Below are 18,058 nucleotides of genomic sequence, written 5' to 3' on the forward strand. Positions count from 1 at the left end.
GTTTTCATGAACCTTCTTGAATTTGAAACATTTTTTTTTAAGAGATGCAAAATAAGCACTACTAATTTTGGTGCACTATTACAATATTTTTTGTTATGATGATTTCAAATAACACCATCTTTCGACTGAAAGCTTTTGATGCTACTTACCCTAACTGATGCATACCATAAACAAAATGTAAACCTTTTTTGTAATAGGCAAAGATTATAATTTTCTTTTCTTATTGTTTCAGTTTGCGCGGCGCTGGTCGTTATTCCATTTTCTATGGTGTAAGCGTAAAATGTCAGCATTTATGTTTCTATGAAATATATTGCTAAATAAACGTTCATACTGCTTTTATTTCGTTGAAATTCCTAACACAGCAAATCGAATTTGCAATATTTTGCTTTCAATGACTTATAATTTGAAGAATTAATTGACACATCAGTAATTAAAACAAATTCTTTTAATAATAACAAAATGGCCACTGTACATTCATAAAAAAATCAAGCACCTTTTATCCCTGTTACAAAATTGCTCAACAGATGGCGCTAATTTAAAACATTTTGACACATTCTCATCTCAACTTATTTTTAGTCGATATCGAGTTTTTTGAAAGAGCCCTCGACGCTGCCGAATATGTCTGAGATGGTCTTCGGCTTGCCTGGCCGCTTGGCTTCTATCACTCGCTTCTTGTTCTCTTTTACGAAGAACTCCTTGTTAGCACGTAGTCTGGCTAACATTGCGTCTGAAAGTTACACAAAAAGATTTAGGAAGCGTAGTGACATAAAGATATAAGGTGTAGGGTTTCGCCTGTACCTCAAGGGAGCAACTTTCACTTGAAAGTGGCGTTTTATACCAGTAAGCAGGATCACAAATTACTACATAGTTACGCCAGGGTCTTTGCTTCTTAAAACGGATATTAGGATGATAATGTATTATCTATATAGGGGTGCATTTTGTTGTAAACTTACTTTTGCATTCATCATAAGTCTTATAATTCCCGCCGGCTTCTTTGGGCAGGCCTTCCATCGGCACAAACTTGTCCAAGGTCTTGGCTCCGATCTGGTGGATGACGAGCACATCCATCATCTCTTTCTTGAGGAATGGCCTGATCATCATCATGAGGCGGTCCATGAAAGATGGCGCGTTTAGGAAATGTAGGCCTTCGATTTTTACTAACATGGCTTCCTGAAAATAATTGATAACCGTCACTACTTAAAACGCTACGAGTATTCGATTAAGTTACAGTCTATTTTATTTACCGTCCCATTGCTGGGCATAGGCATCCTCATACACGGAGAAGTATTCGAATATTTTGTGTTTTTCGTAAAGTTATACTTAGCCCAAAAAAAGTAGCTAGGTAGGTAGGTACTTGGGAATTTTCCAGCATTTCAGTAATGATCCTTTTGACGAAAATAAAATCCAGATTTTGCCCACAGACAAAAAGGTTAATCAATGTGGGCATCTGTAGGTATTGTTCGACTGCGTTACCCAAAACAAGCGATATGACTTAGTTTCTCACCTGTAAATAATAGAGGAACTGCTGAAGAGTCTGTACATCGAGCCTGGCTAAATGGCCTAGCCGGAGCCCCTCCAAGTCGAAGATCAGCACGAAGCCAGGCCACGTGCCCTCTTCGAACTGCCAGAGATCCAGGATCATGAGAACTGACCTGAAACACCGGCGCTATGTAGTTAGATGGAACGTGCAAATGCTTTGTATAAGGGAATTCTAGTTTTGTTCTCGTATTCCGATATTAAGTAGCTAATTGTTTAGTGGTTTGTTAACCTCTGGCATTAACTGGTCCTATTATCAATTTCTTTCTGCTATCGATAGCCCATTAATCGAGGAAGAAGTAATGAAATGTTTTAATATTGGTATTATACTGACTTCAGTGACTTAGCGAACTCGAAGTTCTTTGGTTCATAGTCCAGCAGCCGACAGTAGAATACGGCGGCTCCGGTCCTGGACCGAGTGGGTAGTGGCTCGAGTAACCTGTAAATAATGACGGTAGAGATAATAAAAAATACTCAGATGGTCCATAAGAGAGGTGTATGGAAAGTGTTACTCACAGAATATTTAATGCGATTTTTTACTTCTACGAATTTTATGCTTTTTAGTTTCTAAAACTAGCATAGTCTTAAATTGAAATGTAAATAATTTAAACTATAATAATGTAGGTACCTAAAGATTAAACATATTTATTTATGTTGTGAAACTTACACGTTCTGCAAATTCTGTTCGACCTTCGCATCCATAGCCCTGTCCTTGAAAAAGTTAGTGAAGAGCGTCCGCAGCGTGTAGTGGAGGTCCAGCACTTGCTTCGACACCTCCGCGCTGTGATCGCAGCTGTGGAACGTCAGGATCAGGTCCAGGTCTGAAGAGTTGACATTAGTTTAATGATGGTCAAGTTAAGCATTTTTTCTTAAGGTATAATGAAATTCGTTTTGCCCTTTTGAGATAATTTCATATTCTATGTAGGTACCGCCATAAATTACGTTGTGTGTGTCTGTTATCTCGCACTTTGCCATACATACTTACATGTGTCCCTACAATTCTAATCTGAGAAAATATCAGAGGGATAGGTAGCAGTTTATCAGGCGTTTGGCTTTTATAATCACTTTATCGACAAAAGACTGATGGTGTAGTATAAATATGGTACCTTGATTGGTATGGTTGAGCAATACCGTATACCGTGACCAGGCCAGCTGAAACATAAGGTTTTGACCTAGGCATATCTATAATTTGATGAAGATCAGGCCCCAAGAGATTGCAAAATTCCTGTTTACCTACATGGAGCGATACCCTCACTTGGCATAGACAACGGTTCCTGACTGGCATACTGATCAACTAGGTAGGTATTGGTTAATATTACTAAATGGCGGTGTGAGCTGAATTCTTAATGAACTTGTAGCTCAATTATATTGAAATTGCAGGTCTCATGCAGTCTCCATATAATTAGCAGAGGTGCGTAAATCTTTGTTTATTGCTTCAGCAGCTAATAAGCACGAATGTTACACCACACTTGCTGATTCTAATAATAATTTATCAGCCGTTCTTGACTTTTCGTTTTTGCATACCTAAATACTTTTTTTATTTAGACCGTCAAAGTAAAGTGTGATAGGTTATCTTCCCACTAGCCTAGGTCTGCTCCATTAAAAGAAGGGGGGGAAGGGGGAAGATCTAATTATCATCATCGACATCGTCAATAAAAAAACAGTCACATTTGTACCTATCCATCATCAATTTATTCTGCTAAAGCCGCATGCAGCGCTTAGAAGTGATAATAAGCTATGATTAACTAATTTAGTACAATTAACATCACGAATGCAGCTGTCAATCTATTGTATGGACATTTGCTTTTATGTATGAGCTGCAGGAAGTTATATTTTTTCTGTCAGTCATTAATAGAGTGTTGGATACCTATACCCACTATCAGTCAAAGAGGACTAACTGACCTGCCTCGCAAAATATCGTTTACCTATCTGGGTTATTTTAGGTACCTATAATGTTTCTCAATTTTTTTGAGTTAAGCACACACCCACCTATTTCTTCAAGGGTTAGCCAGCAAGGGGGAACGCTCAGGGAGTGTGGATGGTGGTACAATCAATTTAGATGCTTTGCAATCAACCATTTGACATAATCCTCAGCTTGTATTCAGTTACTAAAATAAAAATTGATAACTTAACAACAGCATAACATAATATTGCTGTTACAATGATAAACGACATTTTAATAACTTAACAAGACAACAAGACGTGTCATCATAACTCATAATCGGTTCCTAGTTTCCTAGAGACGTTAGTAGAGTAGGTAATGTCAATAAAATAAGAGGCTAAAAAAAAGTGCTAAAAGGGTGTAATAATATGTTGACGATTTAGTTTGCTGTTGCTATTTTTGCATAGGAAGTTTGTCGTTACATACATCCCTCCGGAATAACATCTTTTATGCCCTTTACCTCTACCAATATTGAGCTCGTTTTAGATATAGGTAGGTACTCAGCTGGATGAAAAAAGAAGCTGTGTTACTTCATCTTAGCACATTTTTTCGAGAGGCTTCTTTTTACGGAGCCGTAAAACCTTTTGTTACCAACAAAGTATGTATCATACCTACTTATCATGCAGTTAGTTTACTATTTTAACAAACCTATTAATTAGCTTAGTTAAATGAGGATGAAAAATCTAGCTACACATATAGCAAGGTGAGGCATGATTGCCGTAGGTTACCCATAATGCTAGCTTCCTCGTGGGGTAAATTACTAACTGTTCGTACTTGTCTAATTAGTGTAATCTTTGTGAGATGACGTTAATTGGTGCGTACAGTAGGTAGTAACTACTTTGTTTGTTTTGCTGATTTTTCCATAGCTATAGAAATCGACATTTTATTGCACTTTTATGGGGGTATGCCACATATAACCTATTCAAAATAATAAAATGAGTCACTAACTATGCATAATATAGTTGTTTAAATAAATAATGGATAACGTACATTTTTAACTCACGGATTCGTTTTTTTAGACAGATTTTCTTATCACTGATTTACATTCGAATTACTAAATTAATTTCAATTGAACTCTTTGACAATTGTAATAACAAGAAAAACTGGTAACTTAATGATATAATAATGCAAGTAAATAGGTGACAGATATTTGAAACTTAAAGACCTTGAAAGCTAATGTTGTGAACATTTGTAATTAACAGCTACAGGTAATCGACTGTTTTAGCCAAATTTTTTGCCTTATTTTTATGGCTAGAACTTTTTCATAATTTATAAGGAATCGATTATATATTAAATAATGATTAATTACCTAAGCATTGAATGATCCTTTTTGTTTTTATAGTACAATAAAAAGTCCTTTGGTTGAAACGCAAAATAATTCGCTTATCTGACTTCTAACCACGTAGATGTGTAGATCTGCAATCTTTCTTCAAAAGTAGCCAATGTCAGAATATTCTGATAACTAGCTTTGGCCCGCGGTCTCGTTTGCATCCTCTGGCTACTTCTGATGGCACCAATAACTGAGTACCTAAAGATGAAGGAAATTATCTCGAGGAACCAGGACTTGTCAATTCTGAAAATACTAACCCGCCTTCAGCAAGCTCAATATGAGAAGAGGCTTGTTACCTGTGATATATTCTGCAGGCAAATGTGGCTGCGTGCTGAGCCAGTCTCTCAACTTCTTGATATCAGAAGGCGTGGTGCCGGTGTTCTTCTTGTACTCGTCTTCTAGAGATATGCCTTGGATAGCCATTGTCCTAGAAAAATACACGAATTGTTTTTAGATCTTGGAGTAAAAGGATATTTTCAATAACTTTTACTTTACGTCACTTTTACTCGTTTTGAATTAGATACTTTTACTCAGTGTTGATCTATGTAAATGTTGTTATATGATCTGTGTAAATACATATTATTACAATATTAAATATAAGTCATGTTACGAAATCACTTTCCCTAAAAGCATGAAGAAAAAGTGTTTATTTTTTTATTTATATCTTGTTGGAAGTTGTCTAAAAAAATTGCAGTATTTTTTTTATGTTAAACAGACCAGGCTTTTCGATACTAACAGCCCATTTTAGTACTTACTGGATAATTATGTGCTACATACATATATTATTGCAGTATATAAATCACAGTCGTACGCTATTTATCAAGTTTTGTATTGCGAAAACAGGCTCCGAAATTGGCAGTACCTGTGCATAATTGTCTCAAAAAACTGGTTTCAGTCAAAACTTTCGTGTCTGTTACCAAAACAGGTATAGTTGAAAAAATATTCTTAACTGGATCTACCGAGATCTGGGGTCATTGACACTGCATAAATTTAGTTCACAATAAATTGTCGTAGATTTAAAATATTTGGGCAGTTTGGGGATTTAAATCTTTCCCTCAAATAACTGTTATGTTTTCTTAAGTTAATTAGGGATACTTTGTAGGTACTTCATTATTTTCCTCTTCTATGTAAATGAAGACTTATTTATTTTAATAAGTCAGTCAGATCTGATGCACCATCCTCAATAACTGACCTACCCACCTCACCTAAGTAATTAGACGTCGTAAAAGTACAATAAAAATATTATAATTATACGAAAATTTTTATAACTTACTGCACAAAGTACATAAATAAGTATGAATAAAAATAAACTTTGAAATGTAACATTTTTACAACGTACGAAAAAGTTACGACAAAAAGTTCTGTGCAAAGAATTCAATGGTATTTAATTACTAGGTACCTACAGTCTGCAGAATAAGGTACAGCCTACACTGTAAGTTGTATGTACCTACTTAGGAGACTTTGAAAAACTTTTGTCATCTCAGCATATCATCTCCCGAGCCTTTTTGCTCAACGTTTAATTTGCTATGATACCTATCAATTAATATGTCATGTGGTTTATGTATTGCGTGTTAGAATTAATCAATGAATTAATTTTCCTGATGGACTATATGTAAGTTCTAATCTAGGTATGTTAGTAAATATGTAATTTATCCAGAGTGAACAGAATTTTAGACGGTAATTTTACAACGCTAAGGGACCTCGGCCACTTGCAAGATTAAGTTATTCTTATCTTTATAATATAATACCCATGCATTATCCCTTAAAGATTAATCGATAAACCTCCAATTAGTCTACCTACATAGAAACCAGCCGTAAGTGGTTTATTATTCAAAAAGAATTTTTACAATATCTGTTTTCGGATAATTTATTTAATAGCCCATTGGTCAGTTTTTATTAAGTAACGTATTCCTCGTATACGTATCTAGACACACGGCAGTGTGTCCGCCAAGTTCGAGCAAAAAAAGCGACACACCGGCCGTGGGTTATATTACACGAACCATTTCGGGCCGAATTCGACCCCCCTATAACTCATAATCTATTTTATTTACGCATACCAAATTTCTAGTATCTGTTGAGACCCCCTCACTTATCTAAAATACAAAATTTCATTAATATACCTATTGTAGGTCTTGAGATATTGACGTCAGAAAATCGCTATTTTTACTATACACTCACTGACTGACTGACTCACTCATCAAAAACCTAGACCACTTCCAATGTTCGTATTGACTTGAAATTTGGCATGGAGGTAGGTCTTTATGTCAAGGTAAAGGGAAAAATCTGAAAATGGCCAAGTGTGAGTCGGTTTCAAAAAAATGAAGGTGTTTTATACCCGGTGTAAATTTATACCCCTAAGGAACTAAAACGAAATAAATTTATCTATATTTATATAATATATCTTCGAATGGTCGTACCGATCTGAAATTCGTTACAAAGGTGTATATTAAGGCAAAGTAAAGTAAAAATCTGATCTGAAAACGACCAAATGTGCGTCAGTTTCGAAAATAACGAATGTGTAACTTTGATCCACGAACATAATATATGATAACATGTCATGTCAGTCAGTTGGTAAATCTAGTCCATTTAGTTAATCTAGTTCATTTCTTTGTAAGAAGCATAAATCTGAAAGATTGAAATGAGACATTTCCTTAACTAACTTAATCATAAGAAAAAAATAAAATAATCAACCTTACAAAAATAAATGAAATCCCACCCAAAACAATAATGTGAAAGACTGCCAAGTTCGATAATATGGGAATGCTTCGCCTATAAAAGAAGTGAGATCTGAATAAGTACCAAGTTCCATAGTTACATATACCTCAGTTCAAAATAGTTACTTTTTAATGATGTTACTTGGCAAGTTCTAATAGAAAATTAAATACTTGATTCATTGCGTTTAGTAGGTTTATAACAAGGTGTGTGAAAACTTGCCAAGTAGCATCATTAAAAAGTAACTATTTTGAACTGAGGTATATGTAACTATGGAACTTGGTACTTATTCAGATCTCACTTCTTTTATAGGCGAAGCATTCCCATATTATCGAACTTGGCAGTCTTTCACATTATTGTTTTGGGTGGGATGTATTCCTCTCCAAAGATTGTCGTATTTATTACACGAATAAAATAAAAATTAAATTACCTTATTTACGTAGAAAATTCACAAATAATAAAATATAGACAATCCAGCATAAAACACACAAAAACTATATGAAACTAATTAAACGGTTTACGATCTAATAGTTAAAAGTCGTAAGATCACAGACACGACCGGTACCCGCGATGTCGTATACAGTACTAAGTAAATCGGTTAGAGTATTTCAAAACGTATGGTACCGATACACAAGGCTTTGGTGAGTTACGCACTAGGCAAGTTAACTGCGGCGTGTGAAATGCGAAATACCTTTGGTATAAGTACTAAATGAGCTAAGTATTTGTAACATATGAAGATAATTGTAATTAGGTATACTCCAAATCCAAATTTTAAAGTTAAATAGGTACTTGAACGCGATAATCTTGGCAACTTTCTACTTTAGATTTGAATAATTTTTTAGCATTAGATGACACATTCATTGTAGAAGGCTATGTGTAATTTTTGTCTGGGTGCATGAAGCTAGTGCTTGCTTCCTACAAATATCATGATCAGCATGAACCGAGGTGAGTTCAGTTGAATATATGAACTTAATGCTGTACTTACTAAAACGAAACCTTTATAAGGAGTTGTCAGCCCAGCTAAAATCTTACTGGTGTATGGAAATATACCTTGGCCGCTATAAAAATAAAATTACGTGCTAAAGGTTCACGCCCATACCCGCAGCGTTTTACCAACCTAGTGCGTAAATTCAACATCAGTGATATTCAATATGAATATCCGCGATTTGCAGTGTTTTATTACCATGACACGATAAATTATTGTATACAAAATAACTTATTATAGTGTAATGGATAAATAAATACTTTTCGTTTTATGATAGCTATGCTGGATGCCTAAACAATGGCTAGCAATTTTCTAACCGGAATGGAACCGTAAAACCGGTAATGGATTATCTCATCTCAGCGCTGTTGTCATAGGTAACTTACGGACATACGAAACATAGGTTTTAGTATAACTACGTACCTTATACTCAATGTATTTATTTTAATAAAGGTTAAGGCCATCCTTATACCTACTTAATGCTTTTACGTACCGTTTTCAACTTATGTAGGTATCTGTTTTTAGCTCTCAGCTCTATGATAATCCAAAATTTCATAATGTAGCTATTTAATCATTTTTGGCATTTAATTAATATTAAGTAAAAACTTATTTAGATAGTTGCAACTCAGCATGACAAGCTGCTGACCTATTGCTTTTTATTGCATTAATGTTGCATTCACGACCTTCCGCAGTTTTTAGCCCAAATTATGACCTTTTAAACCTTCATAATCGAGTTATTTATTATCTCATTATTGGATATTAACTAATCAGTGAGCGTGAATATTTATCTTCTTATACAGAGAAGATGTTAAGACATCAAATATTTTCTCCACACCCAAATAAACATCTGTGGGAAACAGCGGAGCAGAAATATTTAGGGTAGAAAATCATCAGAAGAATCAAACTCCCGCTGTGCGTACATCGTGAGGGAGTGTCGGACTCTGGCTGACACCCAGCATGTTCCTTCTGGAGCCCTTTGTGTACCAGGGACGCAGCCTCACGTCAGTATAGTTTCTATAACATGAGAAAAATGCTATTATCCGTCTGCTCACCATGTTAAGGTTGTCCTTATTTTCCAAGATCCAAAGAACCGCTTGATTGTTATAAATACTTACGCTCTGTAATTCTTATTTATCGTACATTTTTATGATCATCCAATGAAATATGATAATCCGAAAATAAATATTAAGATAACATTAGTCACTAAGCAGGTAATAATGACCTTGACACGTCTGGCCTGCCTCGTGTAAGTAATGAATTTTCCGGTAAATTTTCCCAAAAAAAAATCAAGCGAGTAAGATTATGGTATCGAATAAAACCGCCAAATAACGACTATGTACGTAAAATAATGGTCATGTGTATGTAGCTATGCCGGTCCTATAAGATTTTCTTGTAAGGTACTTTTATAATTGAATGTTAGTTTATTTTGTTGCACTAATAGTTGAACCAAGATAGACCCCGTAGACTTTATTTCGTAGCTGCTTTTTATCCTAAAGAACCACAAGAAACAGCAAGTTACCTACTTGTTACAAAAAATATATACTACATACAAGCGACACATAAGTGAGTCTTATAATTGTCATTTATAATTCATATTATTGCTCATTCAGTATAAAACCTGACCAATTTATTTTAAAGAGGTCGGTTTTTGATTTTGAAACGTTAACGCAAGTTTGATTTGAGTTTATTTACTTAATGTACCTACTTATAGCCGTAAAACTGGTTTAGCAAGACCACATTAAAAAGTGTATCTGCGTTTTACCACAGATTACTATGTATAATAGTTACTACGTAAGTTTTACAAAAAAAAACAATTTATGTACAATTATGTCTCAGATAGATATTTTAAGTTTATAAGAAAAAAATATTGATCTAAATTAGTTCAATTGTTTTCTAGTATTGCGCTTAGTTAAAACAACTTAAATGATGCGCCTTCTAATGTATGTAGAGCAAAATTGAAATCCTGCGTCATTAACCGGCTTTGGTGTCAGGTGTACTTTTACTTTTATTTACTTTCTGCAAGATGATAGTTTAAACATACTAAGGTATCTTGCAAGGCCACGTTTGATAATGATAAATTACTTTATTTCGGTAAGAATCCCTGTTCACTGATGTAGTGTCTATTTTGCTTCTGAAGGCGTTAAACATCAGTACTTTTTCGTTGGGCTATACTACTATAACTTTTGTCCGAATTAAGATAAACCTCCGTATGAATAACTATTTAGCTAAGAAGGTAACTGTTCATTGTATTAATTTGAACGCTTCATCATTAACATTCATCAATTCACAAAAACATAAAATTAAACTCCTACAATTTTAATCTGAGCAAAAACGCAAAAATATGATTTTCTATTGACCATTCACTCGTATCATAAAGGAGAATGGAAAATAAAAAGCTTAAAACCTTATAAATCATCTAATAACCCAACACAACATTTGATCAATCTCTCAATTACTCTAAAATCTATTTCTTCTCAATCAATCAATATCCAGCTTCTTAAAAGACCCCTCCACTCCGCCGAAGATATCTGAGATGGTCTTCGGCTTGCCAGGTCTCTTGTCTTCCACCACTCGCTTCTTGTTCTCTTCCACGAAGAATTGCTTGGAGTTCTTCATTTTTGTTATATTATCATCTGGAAGAAGCATTGTTGTTATTGCAAGATTAGTCTAATGCTTTCTTTTGGGAATAACTTTAGTATGTGCGGGTCATTTCTCGTAAAAAAATATGTTGAAATGGATTTTCAAGTCTAACAAGACACTAACTATTAAGTCCTTTGCACACCGCATGCTTTTAGTCGGCCGATAGCTTGTTTGGGCTCTTAAATCAGTATGGTTATGAATCAAATAGCAGTGCCACATTACAAAGATCATGTATTTACCCTGTATCGAACCGACTGATTGATTGGAATCAAGATTTTCTTTAAAAAATTGCAAACCAACTGTCGCCTGACTGTTAGGTCTCCTATGTGAATATTTTCAGTTTTGCCTCCAACCTAATCAAATTTTCACACCTACCTCTAATTTGCTCCAAACTCTTATACTGTCCACCAGCGCCTTTAGGCAGTCCCTCAATGGGCATGAACTTCTCTATAGTCTTGGATCCAGTCTGGTGGATGCTCAGCATATCCAGCAGTTCCTTCTTCATGAACGGCCGCAGTATCATCATCAGCTTGTCCATGAACGAGGGTGCGTTAAGGAAGTGTAAACTTTTGATTTTGAGGAGCATGGCTTCCTGGAAGATTAGACAATGTTAGTTAGTCAGAAATTATTGCCTGGTTTATGATGAAATCTAGTGTTAAAACTCAGTAAGTAAAGACTGCTTCGTTGTTTGCTAGATATTAGGATAAGTTCTGATCATGAGGTTACTGATCAATTAGCTAGTTTTTTATTTTTATGACCATTCAAAAATCCATAACTATCTCGGTCTGCTTTTTTATTTGCGATTGCAAGATTTATATCTATGAGTCTCTCTCATTTTTTTATATTAGGGGTCATCCTTGTGCCCCTTACCTGTAGGAAGTACAGGAATTGCTGCACTGACTGCAGGTCGAGTCTGGCGATGTGTGACAATGTGCAGTGGTCCAGGTCGATGATGATCATGAACCCTGGCCACGTACCCTCTTCATACTGCCATAGGTCGACGAGCATTAAGCACGCTCTGGAAAATAAGAGAACGATCTTGATGATGGAGTGAGAAATAAATACCTAATTATTATCCTGTCAGCTACGTTTCTAAAGTTTTTGGGAAAAATCTCAGCCTGGTATTTCATATTCTCGTTGCATTGCAATGATAATGAATTTGGAACTCTTAACGTCTACCCAAAATTACGTACGTACGTAAAGTAGAAGTATGTACATTATGTATTTAGTAGCAACAATAAGTTTTAGCCGAATTATTACATATTAGTTTACCTGATAGCATCAGCAAAGACGAAATTCTTGGCATCGTAATCGAGTAGTCTGCAGAAGAAGATGGCGGACCCGTCGTACCCTCGTGTTTCCAGCGGAGCTAATACACTGAAAATATTACATAACTTAATTGCATAAAGCCTCAGTCCCTCCTACAGCTATACACTACATACTACAGCTCAGAAAACGAGGATAATTTTATATTCAACAGGCCATTTCAAGAATCTTCAAAAACAATAAGTATTTTCGAATTTCCTCTCAAAAAAGTTTATTTTCTCTGTGTTGTATGTACTTACTAGTAGCTCATAGTCTTCAATATCTTGTCATCCACTATCCTGTCCTTGAAGAAGTTGGTGAAGAGCGTCTTCAGCGTGTAGTGCAGATCCAGCACTTGCTTCGACACCTCGGAGCTGCGGTTGCAGCAGTGGTATGTTAAGATCAGGTCCAGGTCTGAAATTACGAAAATACTTTTTGTTAGGGTCAATTTGTCTGATGTCATGGAACAGGTATTGGAGTTCTTGCTTTCTACTATTCTCCAGATCATGTAAATGGTCGTCTCTATAATTCTAATGGGTACAATTAGGTATAGAAGGTCTTTCTTTCATTTTAGTCCCCAGGTTGTGTCAATATCTTATTTTTTTCTCCTACACTAACTTTGGAGTAAGTAACTTTGCTTTTGATGTTTTACCGTCTACCAAAAATAGCAGAATATAGTCGGCTAGTTATATGTAAGTAATATTACCATATTGCAAATATAGAAGTACCTAATGTAATGTTCTTATCAAGATCTCATCACAGTTCAAAGGTCAGTTGACCAGTTCACATGGATGCATTCCTATGTACACAGCATCTAGTTGTGACGTCATATCTGCCATGACAGAACAACAAGACGTACTGAGATGGTATCGTTATGGCATCTTGTACATGAATTGACGATTATCTAACTATTGCATGCTGACTTCATAATAAGGAGATGTTGTATGAATGTGGCTGTTTATTTAGGTCTTTACCTACTTGTTTTGAGATTTCGTTTTTCCTCATCAGATTGTAGGTTGGTTGAGCTCTGTTCTGATATATTTTATCCTGGTTTTTTTGGTCCTATTGTGTATGACAGAGAAATGAAAATGCTATGCTAGTTTACAATATTTTCGAGATTTCGTTTAATTTTAGATTTGCTTTGTTCTGCCTTGGCTACCAATTTCCAATCTGACCGCACCGAGTAGTTTAGCCTATTCCACAGTTTTTCAATCTCAACTAACCATAAATAATAACGCCACTGTCATTGTGGCAAAGCGAAACAATTTACGTAATTAAGGAAGAACCTCCCATGATTCACTGCACGCGTGTGTAATTTACTTAATTACATTTATTGCAAGAAACTGGACCCAGCGTAAGTGACATGACACTGAGATAAAGTCTAATGGCTTGTTGCAAAACGATTGTTATGTTATTACGGCTATAACGAGGGCTAAATGTTATTTTCTGTGGCTATTTATAATATTTAAAACTATTATGATGTCATAATGTGTGTGGCTGTAAAAACTTTGAATCACTTCGCAGAACTTTTTAAGAGTTTTCGGGGTTTTACCTATTATCATAGAGTATTTATTATCTCGCTTTAAAAGTTGAAACACTCATTATACTTATATTATAGTTAAGTCTCCGGTATTTTTTCGAGTATTTTCAGTCCTCCGGTATTTTCAGTCGAGACATCAAAGGGAAGAGGGCTATGGGCTTGATCATGAAAAATAATTATTATAGATCCTTTACCCTCTGGTCTGTCTTGAAAAACCTATTTTTGTATTAAATAGCCTAGCATAATGATTGAGGTAGCTGTAGTTACGCTTCTATGTACTTGATAGTTTGTAGGGCGCTTTGTTTTGAAACCATTGACAGAAGCCAGTTGTTTACCAAAATGCTTCGTCAGTAGCCATCTTAGCTTAAAAGAAGTGGTACAATAAAATACACACCAGTGATAAGTTCTCCTGGCAGATGCGGCTGTGTGTCCACCCAATCCCTGAACTTCTTGATGTCTTCTGGCGAGATCTGGTTCTTCTTCTTATATTCTTCTGCTAAGGGGAACTGCTGGACTGGGCCCGTCATTGTTCTGGAACAGTGAACGAGTATTTTTAGAAACTACTTTAAAACAGTGGTCAGGAGTCTGCTTTCAGGGTAAGCACGACTAAAGACAGATGGTTGGGTTTTGGGTTCAATTTCTGGATTTAGAAGTTACCAAATAACAAATTTTGGAATGGTGATGTTTGATGATAAATCATAACTACAAATCGTACTTATGTCATCTCGTCATCTACCTATAATTAAAAGGCTAAACTACTATTAAGCTCTCAGCTGTGTCTTTCGGATGTTTTTTATACTCAACACAAAGGCTGACAAAATCAAATTATTTCCAAATTCTAGACTATAATTTCAGGCCTGAAATTGTATTTTGATTACACGTGCTACCAAACAATGGCATAATTGAATAGTTGTATATGCATGCAACCTTCACGGTTACTGAACACAGATTACCATAGTTGTAACTATTACCATAGATAGATATAATGATTGCTGATATTCTATAATGATTACTGTGATGTTTATCGATGATCGATGTTATCGATATGAATATTCAAACGAAAGAGTTTATCATACTTTTGCGTAGCCTTTTTGAATTTTAATACGTATGGCATAGAATTTTGGGTAGGTAGACAAGTGTAGTTGTAAAATTGAATGTGAAAAACTTTTCAATGAACAGCGTCTGGAATAATAAAAGGCTCGTTTTACAACCCCGACAGCCAAAAATATATGACATTTTAGGCTTTTAAGACTCTTTGACTATCGTGTATTGCGTAGCCAGGGAGAAAAAATTATATAGCTCTCAGTGCCGATAATCATCATATTCATCGTCTCAGCCGTAGGACGTCCACTGCTGGACATAGGCCTCCCCCTTAGATCTCCACAGATATCTGTTGAAAGCGACCTGCATCCAGCGTCTTCCGGCAACCTTTATAATATCGTCTGTCCATACATCTTTATACATAGTTGTATTTCAAAGGTTTTCATTTTATCACATTTTTGTCCATTTGATACTTCAACAGATTTTAATGACTTACTTAATGTTTACCTGCCTGCCTTTAATTTGAAATTCAAAAAACCAGTCCCATAATTTTTAATTGAATGGTGGCATCTTACAGAAAAAGGGACCTTTGTCGTAAAATACAGGTAATGGATTTGTTTAGATAAACATTAAATTGGGCTATAATATCCCATTTATTGAACACCATCTCATTTTCGTAAGTCGGTTAAAAACAATTCGCTATCAGGATCACAAATATGATTCTTCTTCCTCCTGCCCTGTCCCCAATCTTATTTGGGGTCGGCGCAATATGTCATTATCTTCAATTTTCCCCTGTCACTCGTCATACTGACACTCACTCCCTTCCTATTCATGTCGTCTTTCAGGCAATCCATCCATCTTTTCTTAGGTCTTCCTCTTCCTCTCCATCCATCTACATTCATGCTTAGCACACACATCACAAATATGATTGATCGTCCAAAAAATACTCTAGAGATTGGACACTGCGCTATCGATAAAAATTTATTAACTTCAACAATTTTACATTATTAGGTACCTTTCAAGTAACAACTAAGTGCTCTACATGTTGTGCCCTACATTTTCTTACCTTCTTGCCACTTCACCGATTTACTTGACCAGTTTTTCCTTATACATATTCTGAGCACCTATCGTATGGTTCTGCAAGGTCCGTTTTACCGTCTCACAGTTTATTCAAGACTCGAAAACTTATACTAAAATAACAAGCTTATGATAGTTATTGTGGTAAAAGAACCTCCTTATTGGCAACTTGATAATCTCATTGTTTCTGGTTGAATGGCTAAGATACAGTGCTCATGAGGTGTAATATTACGCAAGTACACCAGTTTTGCAATCGACGGCAGTTAATTTATATACAGTTAATAAAAACTAGAACTAGACTTAACTGGAATGGTGTTAATTGTCGTTTTCCGCACTTTTTTTATATTACACATTGTTCACATTGTCTTATATTATTTATTGATTATTGGTAGTAAATAAAAGATACCAGATTTACCTGTAGATAGAGGAAAACTTATAGCCAAGTACAAACCTAACAAGCGGGATATGTTTTTTTATTATTTCACTGTTTCTAAGTCTTAAGCAAACAATTCTACTTATTTTAATGACCAACTATAAAAATATTTTTTTGGAGATCGGATTTAAGTAGGTAATTATGTAAATCAAAATTAAAGATCGTTTCCCAAAACAGAAAAAGGGTGTAATACATTTTGTCAGATGGCGCCTGTGAGAATAAAAAGGTTCGAAGTCAAGTAGTTATCTATTAATTAATTTACGTAATTCTAAGGCGTTGCGGATATTTTAAGATTACCTATCCTTAACCTTACCTGTATATATATTTTTATATAAAAAGAAATGTGCCGCGTGCTTATGTTTTAGCATTATTTTCTCGATTGCGAATAATAATACTGATTTTTCAATTAAACTGTGATGTTAGTGTGCGCTTAATTAACCAATTTTAAAATGATAAATATAGAAAGTCATTAATAATTAAAACAGTATTTTCTACAGATAAGTACTTACACGAAATATTCAAAAATCAAACCACACAAAACAATATCACTGAGTTTAAAAGGAAAATAATTTCAATAACAAAAATATCGATATTTACAAACAAAACTATTGTAGGCACGACCGTATCACTCCGATTCACATCACTAATAGAAAAATTGAGTCCACGTAATGAAGTTAGTACTTATTTATGTTTGTATATATATGTATGTATGTTTGTGTGACACTTCACCGGACCTCTCAGCCCTCACGCACACGAAACCAAAAAAATAATGGACCTCTACAAGTCAAGTAAATGTGTAAATGGTGTTTCCAAAATGATATTAAAAAAATTATGTTAGGTAATTTTTCAAGGCTTTGTCATTAACTCATTAACGTGTTATAATTATTTTGATAATTATTTTTTTTAAGAATTAGAATTCGTCATAAGATTCACGCAAAAAAATCAGAGTTACTTAGTTATATCTAGGTAGTTTTAGTGTAGGTTTACTTACATAGATCTATGTAATGGTTTCGATAAATTGTGGGCCCCGGTTGCATTTTCAACATCTTTGGTAGTCGCTAAGGATATACAGAAGCCAGAAAGTCAGTCGCTCCTTGTAAAACACTGGTACTCAGCTGCACCCGGTTGGACGGGAAGCCGACCCCAACGTGGTTGGGAAAAGGCTCGGGAGAATTATCTTTTTATTTCGATGAATCCTTATTTTATGGGGTATCTTCAAAAACATCATCTACACGGTCTACACCCTATACCAAGTTAGAATTTGCAATTATATTCAGAACATATAATTTGCCAATTTACTTTGAAATAGAATCGACCTTGCCGAATTGTGATTGACATCAAATTCTATGTCTTTCTGGTAATTTTGTTTAGGTATCATTTGAAATGATTGGAGGATCATAGTGCGTCATAAGCCGTTGTGACTGTAGTATTTATCTTATTAGAAACTGATTCTATTTATAAACAAACAATACTTACATCAATATGCATAAGAACAGATATTGTCAAAGAAATTAAAATCG

The 18,058-nt window shown here is 35.0% G+C and overlaps 3 protein-coding genes across 4 annotated transcripts in view; 1 reads left to right on the forward strand and 2 right to left on the reverse strand.

The window, feature by feature from the left end:
- LOC110371698 (large ribosomal subunit protein P2) overlaps nt 1-18,058 on the forward strand; it is a 148,182-nt gene that overhangs the window by 3,198 nt on the left and 126,926 nt on the right. Inside the window, exon 5 of one of the 2 annotated variants that reach the window (XM_021328059.3) lies at nt 233-326. The exons of the other annotated variant lie outside the window; for it this stretch is intronic. The gene's annotated coding sequence lies outside the window, so the exon portion shown is untranslated. Of the gene's footprint in view, nt 1-232; nt 327-18,058 lie in introns of those variants that run through there. 2 annotated transcript variants of the gene reach the window in all.
- Nucleotides 83-8,109, reverse strand: LOC110371696 (clavesin-2). Its single transcript, XM_064040325.1, has 7 exons — nt 7,951-8,109; nt 5,105-5,235; nt 2,204-2,357; nt 1,871-1,975; nt 1,505-1,652; nt 954-1,170; nt 83-727 (listed from the first exon to the last, which is right to left on the reverse strand). The coding sequence occupies exons 2-7, from the start codon at nt 5,229-5,231 to the stop codon at nt 573-575; spliced, it is 906 nt and encodes a 301-aa protein (XP_063896395.1). The 5' UTR covers nt 5,232-5,235; nt 7,951-8,109; the 3' UTR covers nt 83-572.
- On the reverse strand, nt 10,904-17,204 carry LOC110371695 (clavesin-1). The gene is made up of 7 exons (XM_064040491.1): nt 17,048-17,204; nt 14,382-14,518; nt 12,708-12,861; nt 12,415-12,519; nt 12,013-12,160; nt 11,518-11,734; nt 10,904-11,135 (listed from the first exon to the last, which is right to left on the reverse strand). The coding sequence occupies exons 2-7, from the start codon at nt 14,512-14,514 to the stop codon at nt 10,981-10,983; spliced, it is 912 nt and encodes a 303-aa protein (XP_063896561.1). The 5' UTR covers nt 14,515-14,518; nt 17,048-17,204; the 3' UTR covers nt 10,904-10,980.

This window comes from Helicoverpa armigera, chromosome 22, assembly GCF_030705265.1.
Source record: "Helicoverpa armigera isolate CAAS_96S chromosome 22, ASM3070526v1, whole genome shotgun sequence".
NCBI lineage: Eukaryota > Metazoa > Arthropoda > Insecta > Lepidoptera > Noctuidae > Helicoverpa > Helicoverpa armigera.

Bases quoted from the DNA above. Each gene is read 5' to 3' on its own strand.
- LOC110371696 (XM_064040325.1), bottom strand. From the start codon at position 5,231: ATGGCTATCCAAGGCATATCTCTAGAAGACGAGTACAAGAAGAACACC. The intron at 1,171-1,504 runs GTGAGAAACTAA...AATTATTTTCAG, and splicing joins AGTTCCTCTATTATTTACAG to GAAGCCATGTTAGTAAAAAT. The intron at 728-953 runs GTAAGTTTACAA...TGTAACTTTCAG, and splicing joins GACTTATGATGAATGCAAAA to ACGCAATGTTAGCCAGACTA.
- LOC110371695 (XM_064040491.1), bottom strand. From the start codon at position 14,514: ATGACGGGCCCAGTCCAGCAGTTCCCCTTAGCAGAAGAATATAAGAAG. The intron at 12,161-12,414 runs GTAAACTAATAT...CTTATTTTCCAG, and splicing joins GTCTTTGCTGATGCTATCAG to AGCGTGCTTAATGCTCGTCG. The intron at 11,735-12,012 runs GTAAGGGGCACA...CTAATCTTCCAG, and splicing joins AATTCCTGTACTTCCTACAG to GAAGCCATGCTCCTCAAAAT.